Below are 18,659 nucleotides of genomic sequence, written 5' to 3' on the forward strand. Positions count from 1 at the left end.
TGTGTTCTTAAATAATTGTGTTTTTTTCTGATTCTGAGTTTTTTTAAGCAATGTCTTTTTTAACTGCTCTAAAGTCATTTACCAAAGATAAATATCGTGCTTTCATTAAATAGTTTTCCTTGTTTTTTTTCTCTATCATTACAATTAAAAGTCCTACAAAATATGCAAATTTATTTACAGAAAAACAGAGCCGGCATCATTTAAACATCCCTGTTTTTCAAAATTCCTTGTAAACAGTTTCAGAAATTCTTCAAAGATTGTTTTTTTTTCTTCTCTCTCTTGTTTAAGGTTTTTGTGTGTGTGTGTGTTGCTTAGTTGTTTTAAGATGAAAGTTCCCAGGTCTCCCTTGCCCGGAAAGTCTCTGGAGCAAGCATGGAAGGCGAGTGAAGCGGAGGTGTCGAGGGCTTGCGGAGAGCAGGCGAGCGCGCGCAGCTCCCGGAGCGAAGCGAGGCGAGGGCGGAGGCGGCGGCGGCGGGCCTTCCTGCCAGAGGCGCGGCCTCCACCGGAAGTGGGCAGCCAGGGGCCCACAGGTCTGGGCGGGTCCGGCCTGGCCCTCGGGGTCAACGGCGTCCAACAGCACTCGCGGGGAGAAGGGATTGATGCTCAGTCTAAACTCTACAAAAGTACAGTCCTACAACATCTGGGATTTTAGCAGTAACGCTAACTTCTATAGGTTTTTTTTTTTTTTTTTTTTGCTTTCCTCTAATTTTTCTTCTATTATATAGGCATTTTAAACTTCTCCTTTTTAAAATTCTGTACAACTATTATGATTTTAAGAGGGGGAAGAGTTAGAAGCATTTACAGACTTTTCACAACAATTATCTTGCCTCGTCAGTCCCTTTTTTTCCCCTCCTTTTCTCACACTTCACAGTTAACGAGTTTTCATATTTTGTTACTTTCCCCGAATATCCACCAATTTGTTCATCTTAACAGCTCCATCCAGACATATAATACAGAAAACCATAGGAAAGTGTCATAGACTTGAATGACAGTAATCAAAGCGCCTCTCAAAGTATCAAAGAACTATTATCTTGCTGTTTTAAAAGCATTGAAGCATTATTTTTTTTTTTTGTTTTTTTTTTTTAATTACATTTTTTCATAGAATCGCTCTAAGCTGTTTCAAGAACAGCCATGAGGCAGGAAGGAGGTTCTCCTCCGTTCCCCCTCTATTTGACCTAGAGCTACACATCTGCAATAAAAAGTTTGGTCCTTTGGTCCCTAAATAGCTAAAGGAATGACAGATAGAGATGATCAGTGGCGGCCTCCCAGCCGCCCCCCTGGGGACCAGGCCCCACCAGACACACCGCTTACCCCAGCCTGCCTCAGGCGCCCATGGGCTGGAAAAGCCCCAGGGATCGGGAAGCAGTGGCCCTTCCCGGTTCCCAGCACTGCAGCCTCCCCATCTTGTCTCAAGTTATTTTGTTTTAAAGTTGCCTTTTTTTTTCTCGTTTTTCTTCATCTTCTTCTTCTTTATGTCATATACATTTTTCCCCCAAACACGTGCCCTCTGAACTCCATAGACGCTATACTTTCCTTGAAGAAATATGACAGTCACAGAGGGTGTCTGGAGTCTTCAGCTTGATTGATATTGGCTGATATGTCAAAGGTGTCATCCAACAGTTCTCATTTATAAATATATAGAGAGAGAGGTTTGTTTTTTAATGTAGCCCATTCAGCATCCTGCCCTAAAATGAAGAAAATCAGGGCTGATTAAGCCAAGAGAGGAAACACAAAATGCATCCAAACACCAAACGGAACCTGCCTCGGGGGTTAGGGCGGGAGCTCTGGGGGATAGCGGGAGAGGGGGAAGAGACTAGTATGAGAATTAGTCATGATCATGATACATAAAAAAGAAATCGACTCTTCTATTCAGAGTAAGAAACCACTGGGAGGTCTAGTGGTGATGGTTGTAGCTGAGGTTTGGTTGTTGGGAGAGGGTTTTTGATTTGGGTTCCTTTAGAGTTCTGGATTGGGGGACGGCTAGATCTAAGGGAAGAATTTGGGACTGTGGGATATGAATTCATCATTAAACTGATGTCTAAGGGATCTAGCCCAGATACAATATGTATACAGAAGCCTAGCAAACAAGATAGCAAAAATCTAGCAGCCCAGCCCACTCCCCCCCAAGATCTGTGACATGAATTTTGCAGGATTCTTGCCCAGTTTCCAAGCCAACCACCTCTTTCCCAAGGTCACTATTTGCGAGGCTATGTATATATATGTATATCTGGATATATGTGTAGAATATATTCACCTGCACATATGTGGATATACATGGATATGTGTGTATGTATATGCATAGATACACACATACACACACACACACACGTAATATTTTTCTCATACATGCCAGGGAATTTAGAGGAAATTCAGCACTTCGAGGAAGTGGATGGGGAGAACCTAAAAGAAGTCAGAACGGATTTAATCATCAAAGTTAAATTAACTCAGACAATTCTTGATTTTTGTTTTGAATGGTGGCTTTTTGGTGTTTTGTTTTGCATTTCAAAGAAAAAAAATCATGATCCGACTAGAATCAGAAGGAAAATGCTTAATCATTGTGAATTAACAAATGAGACTTGTCTCCATTCTAGCAAGCAGCTTCCACTTATACATGGGGGTGACCGGTTACATCAAGAGAGTTAGAACTGCAAAGCCCCCAGTTGAGGGGACAACGTCATGCGTATATCAATCCATGCTGGCAGGTTTTTCACACTGTTGATTCAACAAACAGCAAACCGTACACAGCAATCTAAACAATTACAACACCAAATAAAATAATAATAAAATTAAAAAACACTTGTCAAGGACCCTTTTTCAGTTGTAAACAAAAAAGTGCATTTTGCTTTTGTTAGTACTGTTTTTTCCAAACCGACCAAAAAGCCCTCCCAACTCCCAGGCCCCCACCTCCCTCCCCACATTTAATTTAGCAGAAGTGGCTACAATACAAACCTTACAATTGCTACCGGGCTCTCTCTCAGAGGCCCCGGGCTTTGAACTCTAGTTTTTTGGTTTAGAATTTTTTTTTTTTTTATCATTCTGTTACTGTAGAGATTTTGTTTTTGTTTTTTTCTTTTTGTTTTTCCTTTTGAAGTGAGATTTAAAATAGCCTAACTGGAAAAAGACCAGACCTAGGAAAGTGTCAATTGAAAAAGGCCCCCAAATTTCTAGAAAAAAATAAAATCACAATATTTTCAAGTGCAAGTAAATCAACCACGCATAGATACTTTTAAGATGTTTTCCTCATTTTTAAGAAAAAAAAATAATGGTTTGCACAGTTAAATGATCCCATGTCTGATAATTCGGGAATTCATCTTTATTTTTACTATTTTTTTGTTCTTTTGTTTTTTTTCTCTATGTGACATCTAGAGAAGCATAAAAAACGCTGAACAAGAAAAACCAAACAACAGAAAGTAAAACCACTGCAAGCACCAAGAACGAAACGAAAATGAGCACAGCAAAAAAGATTGTGGCAGCACAAAAGTCAAGAAAATGCACGTGTGATCATGACTGGCCAATCATCAACTGATACAACATCCAAGAAAAACGCTCCAATCACAGCACCTCCACGAAACTTGACGGCAATTGTCATGCAACCGATTCTTAGCCTTGTTACATGACGCCATCATGTCACACTGTGAACTTTGAGTTGATTTGAACTTACGGATGGGGGACTGTTTTCTCCACTCTCATGTGATTACGTGAACTTTATTCCTAGCTCAGCGCGAGACTGTGGTGGATTTGACTGGCCCTGGTTGGGTTGTTGGAATTTGATTGAATGACAAAAGAAGAAAAGATTTATATATATATTTATATATGTAGAGAGAGAGAGAAAGAGAGAGAGGACAAGAGAGTGTGGGCAAGGGGGGAGGAGGGGGGGCGGGTTGGGTCGGGGAGTGTGGGGGGTGGGACAGGGAGAGTCGGGTTGAGGGTGAAGAAGGGCAAGGAAGAAGTTAAAACAAAATTAAAAGGAAAAATATTTATACAGCACCAGACCACAGCATTGATCTAAAAGCTCTAATGAGAGAACAGCAGTCAAATCATAAGAGAACTGAAAAAAACTCAAAGGATGGAGGAAGCCGTCAGACAAACAACATGGGCACGTCAACACACACACACACTCACGCACACGCACACGCACACACGGTTGTTTGTGCAGACACATGATACACCGTGAACAGTAGCAGAACCTCACACAGGGCCACTAAGGGCATCCATCATGCGCTGGGAAGAGGAGGGAGGGTGTAGGCAGTTTGGTGAGGGGGCCAGAAAAAAATAAAACAGCCCCTCAAACCACCTTGGCCGGCAAGCAGGTCAGGGAGCAGGCTCTCTGCCTCCGACCACCCTTGATTCTTTCTCTCTCCCCCCCAGGTGCCGAGCTCTCCTCGCCTCCCCAGCCTTCCATGGCTTCAGCCTGTGGACCAGCAGGGGGAGCCCGACAGGGTGGCCCCGATTTGCCGGGTGGGTCAGAGGCTGATTAAGGCGACTGCTGTATCCGTGGGGTCCATCCACGAAACACCCTGCTGCCCAGTACAGTCCACGCAGACAGCAACTCAGCCCTCCCGCCCTGTCCCGTCCCGCCGTGGCCGCCATCCCCAGAGAAGGGCGCCTCCACTAAAAGAGCCCCCACCGCATGAGGTCGTGAGCCTCTCCCCGTCCACTCTGCCTCAACCCTCTTTCCTCAGAGCCTTCAGAAAATGAACACTTGTAGTTCTGAGATTTAGAGTAAATTACATCAACGTTCTCAGAATTCTACAGACACATCCTGGCACAGCTGATTTTATTTCATGATCGCCTTACTCTCTCTGCTTTGCTCTCAAGGTGGCCCACGTGGCCAAAGCAAGGCTGCTTCCTGGCACGTGAAGCCTTTAGACGGCTCTGCAGCTCTGACCCAGGAAACGGCCACGTGGAAGACTAGGGTGCCCTGCAGGGCTGGTCATACGGAACAGGAGACTCCACTGGACAGGGGCGGGCTATGGCCCTGTTTCCCCCGTCTCTCTGCTGCTGGCACTTGTGCTCTGCTGCCCTCCCCCACTCCACCTCCCCCTTCTCCATTCCTTCATACTCTATACCCCTCCACGTACAGCTTTCTAGACTGACCCATCTCACAAGCCCCGACCTGCCTTCTTCACTAATGGAGCCCTAAGTGGTGGAGGCTGAGCTCCCTTCTCTGTCAAGCATCATCCAATTATTCCGTTTTGAGTGGTCTGGAGCACGCTTCATCATTTGGGGTCCTTTGCCCCCACCCAGGGCACCGGGGGCCCCCAGCCCTACGCCCTCCTCACGGTTACCCCTGAGCTCACTTCCCAGTCCCTGCTCCCCTGCAGCCCCCGGGTCTGTGCACCAGGCTTGCAGAGTCTGCAGGGGTTTCCGATGCACCGGGCTTCTACACGCAGCGGCTTCCACTCTCAGCTTTGTGTTTTCCTACAGGGAGTGTGGAAGGGAAGCCTGAGATCATGACATGTCACTGTGGATAAGATGCAAAATAGCTGAGAGGTGACTATTTTAAGCCTGACCCCGGCCTCCAGCTCTGCCTTCTCAGAAGAGCCCCCCGCCCCTCTTCCTCCGCAGAGCCCTGCCCTGCCTGCCCGTCCTGCTCTTCCCACAGCAGATGTCCCTCACCAAGACCAGGGCCCACCAAGGCCCGTCTGCATCTCCAGCCCCTCCAGAAAGAAAGCCCTTAGACCCACCACTCAGGAGAGCCAACTGGCGGGCCCTTGGGGTGGGAGAAGAGGCCTAAGAACTGAGGAGGGGGCAATTCCCCGGCGCTCCGGTGGTTAGGACTGTGCCCTCACTGCCGAGGGCCCGGGTTCAATCCCTGGTGGGGGAACTAAGATCCTGAAAGCCTCACGGCACAGAGGGCAGCGCCATCAGGTGTCAGCCACGGCGACCCAGGGACACGTGCACCCAGTCCTGGGACGCCCACTCCTCCCCACTCCACTGTGCTCCTTTGCCGGCTGCCAGCTTTCCTCCAGCCACCCTTCAGTGCCTGGCACTGCCCAGTGCTGGGGATTCAAGCCTGAATATCACACAGCCCCGCCCCAAATCTCCATCTAGGGAACCTTCTCGTACCCACTCATCTCTCACACACGCTTGGCCCCCAGCACACAAACACTCTCTTAAACTCGCTCAGCCGCTAAGGAGGCTCCCTGGGGTTCTACCTATGCACTGCTGGCCACTTTCTTTATTAGGGAGCAGTGGCACCTCTGCCTGCACAGTGACCCCTGCCTGGCCACCCTCTGGAAGAGCCTCTCCGAGCACAGCCCTAGAGGTGGCAACAGAGTCACCGACCGGCGTAGGGGAGCTTGAATCAGGACTGGGAAGCCCCACCTCATGACCTGGGTGAGGAAATTATGGTCAAGCTGAGCCAGTTCAGATGCCAGGTCCTAAACACAGCTGGCCTCTAGCCAGAGAAGGCCCAGGCCCAAAGCCACAGCCCAGCACTGGGCAGGTCTGACCCGAAGCACCCGTGCCTGCAAAGCTCAGAGCAGACGCTGTGCAAAAGCACACTCAGAACCAAAGCCCAGGGGCCAGAAGAAACGGGGCCCCCAGGGAGTCAGACACACCACTCAGAGGGTTCTCCCTCCAAAGAGCCGGATGCCTGCGCGCCCACCCTCAGCTTGGGCCCAGAGGTGGAACAAGGGACTTGGGTGTCTGCCTGGACCTGGCCACGTTCGTGTTTCTGCCCACTTTCCCTGCCTTTGTTTCCTTCCTCTTAGTTTCCCCGTAAAGATTTCTGGGAGAAACTCCCATCTTAGCGTAAGATGAGGGGCAGGGGCAGCAATGAAGCCTGGAACCCACACTCCCATCCATCAGGGTGCGCAGACCCCACCCTACCCAGGCCTCATTTTATGGAACCAAAGCCCAGCCACACTCCCCCTCCCCACGGCTGCCCTGCCAGGGGCCCTCTCCTTCCCCAGAACCCCCTCACTCCAGTTCTGACCTGGCCACCTATTTGCCTTCTGTCTTTACCACTGGCCATGAGACCACCCTCCCGGTGCCTCTTCACACCTAACTATGGCCCCCGAGCCCCTGCTTAGGCGAGCCCCGCCCTTCCGAGCAACTAGGACCCAGCATCTGTAAACATCCTTTGCTGGCCTGTAAAATCATGCAGTTTTTAAGTTGCCTTTGCGTGCTGCTTCCTCCCTCTCTTACTGGCAGCAGCCACTGCCCACGGCACTCCCCGAGCCTGGCCCTATGGCACCTGCCTTCTGTTACACCCTCTAACAGTCTTGGGTTGGGAACCTGAATGCACCATTTGTTAAAATCCTGTGAATGGAGCTGAAAGGTCAACTTTACTGTAGGAGCTACGCGAGCTCACAGTTTTTTAGAAGACTGCCTAGTGGAGGGCTAGTCAGATGGCTGACCCCAGAGAAATGAGATGTCCTGATGTGTCCCCTCTGATATTCAGGACACTCTGGGGTAGGAGGGGTGAGGTGAAGATAGCAGAGTGGGGTTTATCCATCTCCTTACTTGAAGGGGTTAAGAGCTCAGCCTCTGGAAGTAACCACTCCCCCTTCAAATCATGACTCTACTGCTCGGTAGCTGATTAGCAAGTGACTTAATCTGTCTGTGCTCCATCTATAAAATGGGAATAATGACACTACCTACCTTACAGGCAGCTACAAGTATAGTTATGTCTTAGAGTTGTCACCTACAAGAACAGTCTCTTGCATGGTAAGCGCAGTGTGAAAGTCTGTGGTTCTCATCTTTCTGGCCTTTGTACTCCCTGGTGGAAGAACCACTCTGTTTTTTAGCCACTCCTCTCAAGCCCCCTCCCCAATCATGACTGCTAACTGGTTCTACCCTGAGGGCCACTTCTTACCTTCTGCCTCAAACCACAAGTCTGCCGTCCTCCCCCCTTCATCTGGGAATTTCTCTGACCTAGATGTTCTCTCCTTTCTTGGGGTTTTAGTTGCATCAAGGTCTAGGAGGCTAAGACAAGCTGTTTTGGGGGGAGCCACAAAACACACCCACAGGGGCCCCTCAGAATCTCAGGGCCTGACACTGGAGCATGCCGCCTCCTTAAAAGTCCTCTGATGGATCCAATGCCTGGGTTTCATCACTGAAGAAATGGAAGCCCAAGAGGGAAAGCACCTTGACCCACCCAGGTCATGCCTTCGTGGCAGAGCTAAGCCTGTTTAAGAAAAAGTGCTCCACGTCACGAAAGGGCTGCTTTCACTGCACCGTCCCTCCCCTCCTATGGAAATGTACCCATTGGCTGGCTGCCACCCTGTCGGCGTGAGCACAGAGCTGGAAGCTCCACGCGGGCAGCACGGTGACCATGCATCTCGGCATCCCGGCACTGAGCCAGCATCTGGCACAGGAAAGTGCCCACGCTCTGAATGAACACGTGCGTGTGCATTTCACACAGACCAAAGGCGGACAGGGGCAGGCAATGAGGAAGCACGAGAGGTGGACTCTGCTTTTCTAGCTTTGCGGCGAGTAGAGGCTCAAGCACCCTCTTCGAGAGAAGGTGAGTGTGGCTGCTCCTGCGTGGATGAAGGGGGTCCTGCTGGCAGCGGTGGGACTTGAGAGGAGACTGGGAAGCTGTGGAGACCTCCCTCCCAAACTCCAGACTCCGACCCTCCACTCGGATGTGTAACTGTCACGTGCCTCACCTTTCTCCCAGCCCCTCTCCATCTCAGCCCACGACAACTCTGCTCTTCCAGTTAATCGGGCCAAAAGCCAAGCGGCATCCTTGATGTCTCTTTCTCTCACATCCCCTCTAATTCCTTACAAACAGCACCAACTCCCTCACACCACACCCACTGCTGTCGCCCTGGACTGAGCGGTCCCAGCGCTAGACCTCTGCTTTGGGCCCTACGATCTATCAACATGGCAGCCAGCGAGCCTCCTGAAATACAAGTTAATCACATCACTCTTCTGTGCAGAGCTCTCCAATGGCTCGCCCGCAGCCCCCCATCTCTGAGGAGAGGCCGAAGTCCATGCAACAGCTTGTAGGTCCTACACGAGGTGGCCCTCCTCACCTCTGGGATCTCCTTTGCCACTACACCCCACCGTGCTCGCTCTCCTCCAGTCACCTTGGCCTCCTGCTGGTCCTTGAACACACCGCATTGCCCACACCTTGGAGCCTGTGCACTGGCTGTTCCCTCGGCGCGAGGACGGAGGGAACAGCCAAACCCTGGCGTGGCTCCCTGCCTCCCCTTCTTCAGATCTTTGCTCAGATGTCTCACTTCCTCAACAAGGCCTACCCTGACTACCTGATTTAACTGTAACCAACAATTTTGACACACTATACAATTTACTCTTTGATCCTGTCCTTGTTTGTTGTCTGCCTCCCCTGCTAAGGACAAGGATCCTGATTAGTCTTACTCATGCTGAGTACCTAACAGTGCCTGGCACACAGTACTGCTGAAGCAGCGGAGGCCTGGGCAGCCTGGCCCTGGACTGTGAACGAGCTGGGACGGGTGGAGCGCACCTCAATGGGAGAAACCAGGCTGGGGGTGGACTTCTGATGGCCAGGCACATCTCCTCCCTCCCCCCTTCCCCAGAAAGCTGCTTCACCCAGGGGAGCACGTGGCCTGGAAGAGGAATGGCCGACTCTGTGCCTTCAGCTGTAAGGCAGGACCCAGACAGAGAAGGGAAAGGTGACACCTGCGCACTCATCGTGGTCTCTGTAAAGAGGGCGGGGTAAGTGGCCCCAGTCCCGTACCATCACCCTCCTCAGCGTCTGTCCCATCCTCTTTTGCTTTTTGGTAAAGTTCCCTTTGAAAAGTCCTGTGCCTCCTCTCCAGACTGAGCTGCAGGGAACTGAAGGGGTGAAGGGGTCAAGTGTCTAAAAGCCACCAGCCCTTCAGGCAAGAGAGCTGGGGAGGGGAGAGCCAGGGAGTCTGGGAGAAGGCCCCAGCACAGGCCTACAGCTCCCCACAGGGCCTACTCCTCCCCCAAACTCTCCCAGCCCTGAGCTTGCCATCTGCTCACCCCAGGGTTTTCTGGCAAACAAAACTGCCGGTGTAGACCTTCTCACACCGGTTCCCTCACTCCTGCTCCTCTTGGCTCTGCGGCAGGGGGATGGTCATACCCATTTCTGACGGGGTGACCACAGCTCTGCGCCTGCCCCCTAGGCACCGGGCGAGGAGCAGGTCGAGCCGGGCGCAGCGGGTCCAAGGCACAGCGAGGCTCCATCCGGCCCACAGAGGTCAGGGGAGGCGGCGGGTCCGTCCGGTATCAACCTCCCCAGCCCCCCGTCCCCGCGCCCCGGCCGACCCCGGTTACCTGTGCGAGTCCTGGTCTCCCCCGGGGGACGCTCCCGCCTGCACTCAGTACGGGCGATTGGCGTCTTTGGGCCGCTTCAGCTGCACCTTGAGCCTCTTCATGCCGATCTGGAAGCCGTTCATGGCCTGGATGGCGGTCTGCGCGCTGGCCGGGTTGTCGAAGCTCACGAAGCCTGGCGAGACACGAGGGACGAGGGCCTGGGTTTCCACGGGGCCGCCCCGGCCGGGAGGGGGCGGGGGCGGAGAAGGTCCATGGGGGCCGAGGGCGGGGCGGGCGGCGGTGTCTCCCCGCTCCCGCCGCGCCTCCGGGCGGGGGCGGGGCTCAAGGCTCCTCCCCTTGGGGGCCCCGCCCCCGTCCCGGCCTAGTGCCCCCCACAGCCCGCGTGCTTGCGGCCCCTCCCGGGGCGGGCGCTGCCGAGGTTCCCGGCTCCCCGACCCAGGCGGCCCCGGGTCGGGCCGCCCCGGCTCCACCTCGGCTCTGGGCGGCGCCGCTGTCCCGCGTGCCCTCTCCCCCAGGCGGGGCGCCCGCGGCGCGGCGGGGCTCGGAGAGGCGCCCGCCCCCCACCCGCGCCGGCCCCGGCACCTCAGCCCCCGCCTGCGGTGGGAGAGGGCGGACACACCTGCGGGTGGAGGAGTTTATTGGACACTGTCCTCCCTGACAGGAGGGGGCCTGGCAGCGGGAGGGCACGGGGTGCCGGCCTGGGGAGAGAGAGGAGTGCGAGGGGAGGGAGGGGAGGCGCCACGGAGCGAACTTCGCCGCCGCCGATTCCGGCCGCCCCCCTCGCGAGCGCCGCCCGGCCGCGGGGCAGGGCAGAGGCAGGGTCCCCGCCGCCCCTCCTCCCGCTCCGTCCCTGCCGAGGCTGCCCCCAGCCAGGCTCCGGGTGGCCACCGGGGCCAGTCCACACCGGCTCACATTAACCCGCCATCTCGCTCCCTGGGGCCGTCTGCACCATCCTTTTATTTAGTAAAACTCCACCCCGGGAGCAGGGGCTCTTGCCCCGGACTAAGCACGCGCCCGTTGATGTGTCCCCTGTGAGTCCCTCTAACACTAATAATGGTATAACAATAATAGTACAAATTGACCCTATTAGCGAAAGTTAGCTGAGCGCCTTCTCCGTGTACTACAGACTGCACAAGTTCTTTTCACGTGTTCACTCCTCCCAATATCCCAGGACAGGATATAGAACCATCCGTGGCTCCCAGTCACCTTCTGAAACAAGCAGTTCCCAGGTGGGAACGGATTAGGTTCCCAAAGCTGATTTAGAAGTCACCTTTTGGAACTTCGAATGCATCTCCTTATAGACTACATCAGCATTTCCCAAAAATGGCCCTAAAAGGTGCTCCCTGAGAAAGGGCCTTTGGTGGTCAAGCAAATTTACAGCCAGGCCCCTCTGGGACAGTTCATGGCACATTCACAAATAAAAACATCCCTATACCACCCCAACTTCTCTCTTCTTTATGGCTTTGTTTAACCTAGTATTTCCTGGAATTTATTTGACTTTAGAAGCCTTTTCTCCTGTAAAATGGACTTAGATCCTGCAAAATATATGAAACCAAGCTTGGCGAAGTTCCCAGGCCATCCTGCAAATGCACTTCATTTGGGGTGCTTGTCTCCAAATGGCCATTAGATATATAAGGGATAGGTGTACAGACTCCGTTGAAGTAGAAAGCTGCTTTCTTGGTTAATTGTCTGTGGTACCTTGGGCCTGCCTGTGACCCCTCCCTTACTCTCCCCGTGTGGTGGCCCTTTTACCTCCGCCCCAGACAATGCCTCCACCGGCCTCTTTTCTCTTTCTCCTTCCTGCATTTGTGTGCATTTTCTCTTGAGGCCATGCATCATCAAAGATGGGGGAGGGGTGTGTGTACACGCACGTGAGTGTACTCAAGAGTGGCAGCATGTGAGCTCGGATGAGATTGGTCAGAGATGGGCCCAGGGCAACATAACCAACATCTATGTATTATGTATTAATCTATGGGCGAAAACACAGAGGAAAGATTTCTGATTATCCGTAGCTGGAAATCAATGTGAGTCATCTTTCCACCTCCCCCTCTCATGCCCTCCTGGCCCATCCCTTCCCCACCAACTTCTCTGACTGACTAAATCAAGCTGTCAGCAGAGCAGTTTTCAAATGTGTGAATGGTGAATCTGTTATACTGCTCTCGCCCAGATTAAAGAGGGTGGGCAAACTAAACGCCTCTCTTCCTCCTGGGACAAGATAGCCGAACTGTGGGTGACAGTTCCCCCCACAAAAGAACAAATACGAGCAAAGTGGGGAAGAGATGGGAGAAAGATTAAAACGGCTGGAGATGCTGTCTAGGGTGGAGGTGTAAAGGGAGAGAGGGGGTCCTGGAGGAAGGAAGAAGCCCAGCCTTTGGGTTGAGTTTCTGGAAGCCTGGGGGTTGGGAAGGATTCCGGGCTCAAGAAACTTTTCTTCCTGAACTAGTTTTGTTAACTGGCTAGCAGTCAGGGCAAGGAGCATCTCCCCTGCTGGCCCCCCCTCGGCAAGGCTCTAGGCACCATCTCCCACGTTCACAGTTTCCAGGGCTGTGTCCCTTCTCCCAGAGACCCCTGCCCCATTCCTCCCACTCCCGAGAAGATTCCTGCCTTCCAGACCGTGGGAGTATGTGCAGGTAGGATGCCCTCCTGGTGGCCCTCCAGCCCGTCTTCCAATGAAGAAACCATCTGTGCTGCACATATGTTCACGACGGCCTCTCAAAGATTCTGTTTATGCTTATAAAGAGCAAGCGGGGCCTTTAAGGAGTTCACTTTAACAGAGGACCACGTGTGCAGAAAAATGGCCCTTCCTTTGGGGAATAAAGGGGACCCTAGCACCTCCTGAGGGTCCGGCTCTGGCCAGGTCCCTCACATGGACCATCTCGTATGACCTTCACAACACTGCTGAGAGCTGACTGCTGAAATCCCCATTCCACAAATAAGGACACTGAGGCCCAGAGAGTAAACTTGCCCATGAGTGTGTGCTGGGGAGAGCTGCACAGGCTCGGTTGCCAGAGCAAGGGAGGGAACCCAAGAGGCTGAAGGAGAAGCCATTGGGCCAGCCAGCTTGGCGGGAGCCTGTCCTTTCTCAAGGCCAGTGGATGTTCAGCGCTAGATGTTTGTTCAGGAAGAGAGGAAAGAGCCAGAGTAGAGGTAGGTGGGGATGGACTCCCAGAAGCAGCAGGGCGAAAGCCTTTGCTGGTGAACTTGAATGAGCTAATGGCAAGGGTAGTCCGGGGCTGACTCCAGGGAGTCAAACGCACCCCAGCCCGGGGGCCCAGCATGTTCTGGGCTCTTCAGTTTTCTTCTGATTTATGGAACATCTGAGGCTTACTTAGAGAGCAAAGGCAGCTGATCCCCAGTTTGTCGTTTTTACATACATAATGTAATTCGTCAGAAGAAACACCAAACAGTGGAGGGGTGCAACCTGGTCTTTTCCTTTTGCCTTGTTTTCCCATCTCCCAGAGAAATGAGCTGCTGGGGCAACTCTGTGCCACTGAAATGCCACAGATTGTCAGTGGCAGCTGCCAGAGGGGAAAGGACAATGTGCAAAGACCTTGACTGCCTTGGGGAACATGCTTTCCACCCTGAAGCCCTTCCTGGTCCTGGAAAGCTGGTCTCCAAATTGGAATCTCCTTAACATGTGCTTCCTGGTGCTTCTGCATTTTTGTACCTTCTCCCCTTCCCCACTCCCAAGGGGGGACCCAGGTTCCCTGGCCAAAGCAAGATCCTATTCTGTCCTCACAGCCCCAGAATCTGGGGGTCAACCTGGAGATTCTGAGCTTCTGGCTGACTCAGCTCTGGGGACTGGACTCCTCAATCCTTGGGGAATCATGAGTGGGTCTGGCCCCAGAAAGAAGCTCCCATGGAGGCAGAAGAGGTGGGAGAGGGGCTAAGGAGGAGTGGAGAGGAGAGGTGTGGGGATGAGGTGGGTTTCCAGGAGGTTGGAAGCAAATTGAAACTCAGGATGCCCAGTTGAATTGGAATTTCAGATAAACAATGAATTACTTTTTTAGTATAAGTATATCCCCAATATTGCATGGGACATATTACACATAATATTTGGGATATACGTATGCTAAAAATGTATCCATTGTTTATCCAAAATTCTGATTTAACCGGGCATCCTGTGTTTTATATGACAACCATACTCCTAGATCCTCCCAAACCTTCGTCTCCTATCTAACACCCTGCCCAGGAGAATTTACCAGAAGTATCTTCATCCTGTTACTCCCACCATCTTCCACTACCTACCACACCACATGAAGCATCTTCACCGGAATGGCTGAAACCCTCCCCAGCACAGGCCCGCCCTCACAGCTGGTCTCCCCTGAACCCTCCTTTCTCCCCAAAGCCTCCTGCTTCCTCATTCACTGACCTTTGACTCTTCTCATCACAGCCCCCATGCCCTCATCCATTCTATTCCCCCTGCCTGGAATTTCCTCCCCTTCCTTTTTGTCTATTTGCATCCACCTGCCTTTCTCCTTCCTCCATTACTTGGTGCCTCGCAGATTTCACTGCTGTTGAATAGATGTGATTTTCATCTAAGCTCAGACCTGAGGCTACCTGAGGGCAGGAACCAGTTTCCTCTTCCTGATTCCTCAACAATTTGGCTCTGGTGGCCTGAGGGGGTTGGTAGGGGGAGGAGGGTTCATTGGATGGCAGGAGGGGAGCAAAGAGCAGGGTAGACAGAGAACGGGGGCAGGGGCAGGACAGAGAGATGGACAGAAGAGGCCACGGGGCCGGCGGGGTAGGGGCCTCGGCTGGGCGGATCTCCCACCCCAAGGATCATGCTTGGCTTTTACCCTGGGGCCACTGTGACCCTGAGAGGAGAAGGGCGCTGGGAGAATGGGTGTCGCCAGGCTCCGCTCCCTGCCCTCCCACCCCTGCCCAAGGTGGGTCCCTTCCCCTTCTCAGTCGGTGGGAATGGAACTTTTTGCCTGGGAGGAGAGACTATCTCTTGGACTGGGACAGGGGGTAGGGGGGCTGGATGGGGCGGGGGGGGTGGGCAGAGAAAGCCAAGAAGCCAAAAGAACAGAAGAGAGAAGAGGGGTGAGAGGTGGAGGCTGGAGGCTGGGCACAGGGAGCACTTGGGGGTGGGGCCGATGTGAAGGAGCAGGTTAAAAGCAGTTGGACACCGGTAAGTGGGTGCGAGCACCACCCTGTCCTAGGTGAAGTTGGTTTGTTATCTGTACCCACCAAAGCATTTACTTTGGTTAGTCGCCCGATCCACAAACACTTTCGAGGAGATGACATTACCGAGAGGGAGGAACATCTGCATCAGCTCAGCGTCCCCAAACTCCTGGGGCAGATGGTAGATGAACAGGTTACAGCCCTCGGGCCCTGCGGTGGGGGGGGGGGGCGGGGGAGGAGGGATGGCGGGGTGGGGGAAGAGAGAGACAGAGGAGAGGTGAGCGAGTTAGGCAGCGGCAGCAGGGAGGGGTGGGGGCGAGGTTAGGAGGGGGAGTCTCATTCAAGATCCAAAAGTGGCCACGGAAAAGGGGGGGCTGCTGAGCCCCGGGTCTGAACTCTGGTCTCCGCTCTGCCCTTGGGCAAGTCACTGAACCTCTCTGCGCCTCAGTGACCTTTTCTGCAAAGTGGGTCCATAACAGGGTGCCTCGCAACTCTAGGGCTCCAGGGGTGGAGTCAACCAGTGAATGGGGTGAATGTGCCAAGGCCTGATCAGTCATGGAGGGGAGATGCTGAGAAGAGGCAGGGGTAGGGAGACCTGCCGGGCCCCTGCTCAGGGGACATCGGAGGGAACTGCCCTAGGGCAGCCGTGCCTGTGGTGCTGGGGCCTCTGGAAGCCTCACGTCAGCCCCCAGAGGCAGGACTCTGGGGCCTGGAATCCCCATCCTCCTCGTGGCCAGCAGCCCCTGCTTCCCATCTGGTCTCCAACGGCCCTACCCTCTGCTGCCCCGAACTTTAAAGTCAGTCCTGATCTTGGAGGTGGAAACCAAGATTGATCCCACCGCCTCCAGCAAGCTAGGTGAGCAGAAGGGGCTTCACTGCAAGGCTCCGTGATGGGATACCCACAAGCCAGGGTACCACGAGCCTTATGGTGTAAGTCTTCCCGTTTCATTACAGCAGTAACAGCCCTGCCACTTCTGTAGCATGAATTACATGCCAGGCTGCTCTACACACTTTACGTGAATGTTAACTCACTTAATCCTTACAGCAGCCCTGAGGCTGTTGTCATTCCCACTTCACAGAAGAGAAAACTGAGGCCAGAGAAGTTAAGTCACCTGCCAAGTCACATAGCTAGTAGGCAATGGAGCCAGGATATGAACCCAGACCCAGGCTGTCTGCCTCCGTAGTCTGTGCCCTCCTCTCTCTCTACCTACCTATCACTCATCTCAGTGCCCCAGAAACCCTGAACCCCGCTGAGGTCTTTGGATTTCTGAAATTTGCAGATAGCTAAAGATTCACATGTTTCTTTTTAAATGACCAAAATGCTCAATTTTAACTCTTTGAATGGGAAATCTCTCCAAGCTCCTTCATTTTTTTCCTGCCATCTAAAATAGAGTATGCCACAGATAACTTAACCTTTTAAAGTGTGGACATTTCAATGTTTGTTTCCAGCCTATGGAGGACATGCAGAGGAAACAGCTGCACTTGCTAAGAGTTGGATAAGAACGAGGTTCTGATCAGAGGCTGGTAGAAACTAGGCAGGAACTTAAAAGTGAAGACCGTAAGGCACCGACGTGGGCTGCTGTGTGGCTTTCACAGCCAGCACCCTGGTTCTCTGGGACGCATGAGGCTGCCAGATAACCTGGGTCTGGAGCAAATCATCAGCTCTGGAATCTCTCCGCCCTTTTCTTCCTCTCCTCTCCCCTCCCGCTCTCCTAACTTCCTTCCTCCATCTATCCGCACCCCCTTGAGGTTCACAGCTGATAGCTAAGAGTCCTCTGACCACCAAAGCCTCCCTCTGAACCAACGACCTCCTCGGCCCTGGTCCCTGCCCTGCACCACCTGCCCACCCCCAGCCTCCAGCTTCCCCTCCCTGGACTGCTGGCTCTGCCAGCTGACGGCGCTTTCAGAACCGGCGCAAGCGAGCCCCTTCACCCACTGCCAGGGGTCCCAGGGCCGGATTCCCCAAGCTCTGGTGGCCCTGCCCCCTCCCCTCCAACCATGGAAGGTTCTCACTGGGTCACACTCTGTGAATGTGTCCCTTGATGGTCCCCAGCTAGATGTGAGTCCCCTTGCAGCAGGAACCAGCCTGAAGGCCTCACCTAATCCACACCTCCTCCAGGGTCCCACCCAGATCCTCCCCACACCCTCTCCCTTCCTGGGGCTCCCTGAGTCCATAGCCCATATTCTGCAGTCTGAGGCTCTTTCTCGGGTAGGTCTGGGAAGCTTTCTCTCCAGCCAGAAGCAGGTGCTCTCTAGGGGCAGGGGCATTTGCCTTCTCCCCACCCCACTCCCGTCCTCCTACTCCCCTCCCCCAGCACGTGCCTCCCTTCCTCTCCCATCCCAACTCTTCCAGACTTCCCCCACCCCTCCAACCTACGCTGACACCCGCCTTGAACTTGGGGCCCTCCCTACAAGTTCAAGTTCTGCAAGCTGCTTTGTGTGGATGTTATTTCTGTTCTCCTTAAAGAGACAAGGAGCCTTCGAGGGTAGAGCTTTGGGGCTCAGTCCCATCAGCATGGTGTGTGGCTGAGCCCCACAGGGACGGCTCTTCCAGCCCCCTGCCCCTCACCCCTCAACAGTGAGCCTACACACTGTCTTACTGGGGCTACCTCGGAACCCTAATTCCCAGATTATAGAGCATCCAGGTGGCATAAACGCAGGAGTTTGGAGATCAATCTGGTCCAAACCAGCCTTCTGACAAAGGATGAAACGGAGCTCCAGAGACAGAAAGTGACTGCCCTGGACCACACTGCAGCCCCTGGCACAGTAACCTGGGCTGGTCTGTGGGCAGACAGCCTCAGGGCCTTCAGGCATCTGTTTTCACGCTCAGCTCAAAGACAAGGGAGCTGGAAGGAGGGTCCTGCCCAGCAACCAGTGTGTCCTGGTGTTTCAGTGGCATGACACAAGGCGAGGTGACCACGGTGGAAAGAGGCTAACTACGGGCGTGGCTGGAGGAGCACAGCCTTCTTGTTCATACCTCACGCAATACTGGACACGGCTTTGGTCTGGCTCCAACCCACTCTCAGCCTGTCTCCACCCCATTTCCAGGCTCACCTCAGGCTTTGCAGCACCCATGCCTTTGCTCCTGCTGTTCTCCCAGCCTCAAATGCCCGTCTCCCCACCTCTATGTGCTGGAGGGGAGTCCTCATCCTTCAGGACCCCACAGATTTCCCCGAAGACCCCACTTCCGGCACCATGAGCTCGCCCTCATATGCAGCGTGTTTCTATAGGAATCTAGGCTCACATCTCACTGCTCCCTGTGGCCTGCTCGCGCAGCACACCGACGTCAGGGAGGA

General features: G+C 53.5%; 1 protein-coding gene across 27 annotated transcripts in view; it reads right to left on the minus strand.

The window, feature by feature from the left end:
- Positions 1-1,056: 1,056 nt before the first annotated feature.
- The window catches only part of CELF4 (CUGBP Elav-like family member 4), a gene marked incomplete at both ends in the record, with an annotated part of 298,340 nt that continues 280,737 nt past the window's right edge, over positions 1,057-18,659 (minus strand). For 14 of the 27 annotated variants that reach the window (XM_082640191.1, XM_082640190.1, XM_082640186.1 and 11 more), the window contains 4 exons: positions 1,057-1,685; positions 10,237-10,408; positions 10,856-10,934; positions 15,490-15,573. In XM_082640191.1, the coding sequence (XP_082496317.1) occupies positions 1,659-1,685; positions 10,237-10,408; positions 10,856-10,934; positions 15,490-15,573 (362 nt within the window). Of the gene's footprint in view, positions 1,686-3,694; positions 3,749-10,236; positions 10,409-10,855; positions 10,935-15,429; positions 15,574-18,659 lie in introns of those variants that run through there. The other 13 variants (XM_082640189.1, XM_082640181.1, XM_082640179.1 and 10 more) reach the window with 5 other exon arrangements.

Source organism: Mesoplodon mirus (assembly GCF_964341445.2).
Source record: "Mesoplodon mirus genome assembly, chromosome: 13".
Lineage (NCBI taxonomy): Eukaryota > Metazoa > Chordata > Mammalia > Artiodactyla > Ziphiidae > Mesoplodon > Mesoplodon mirus.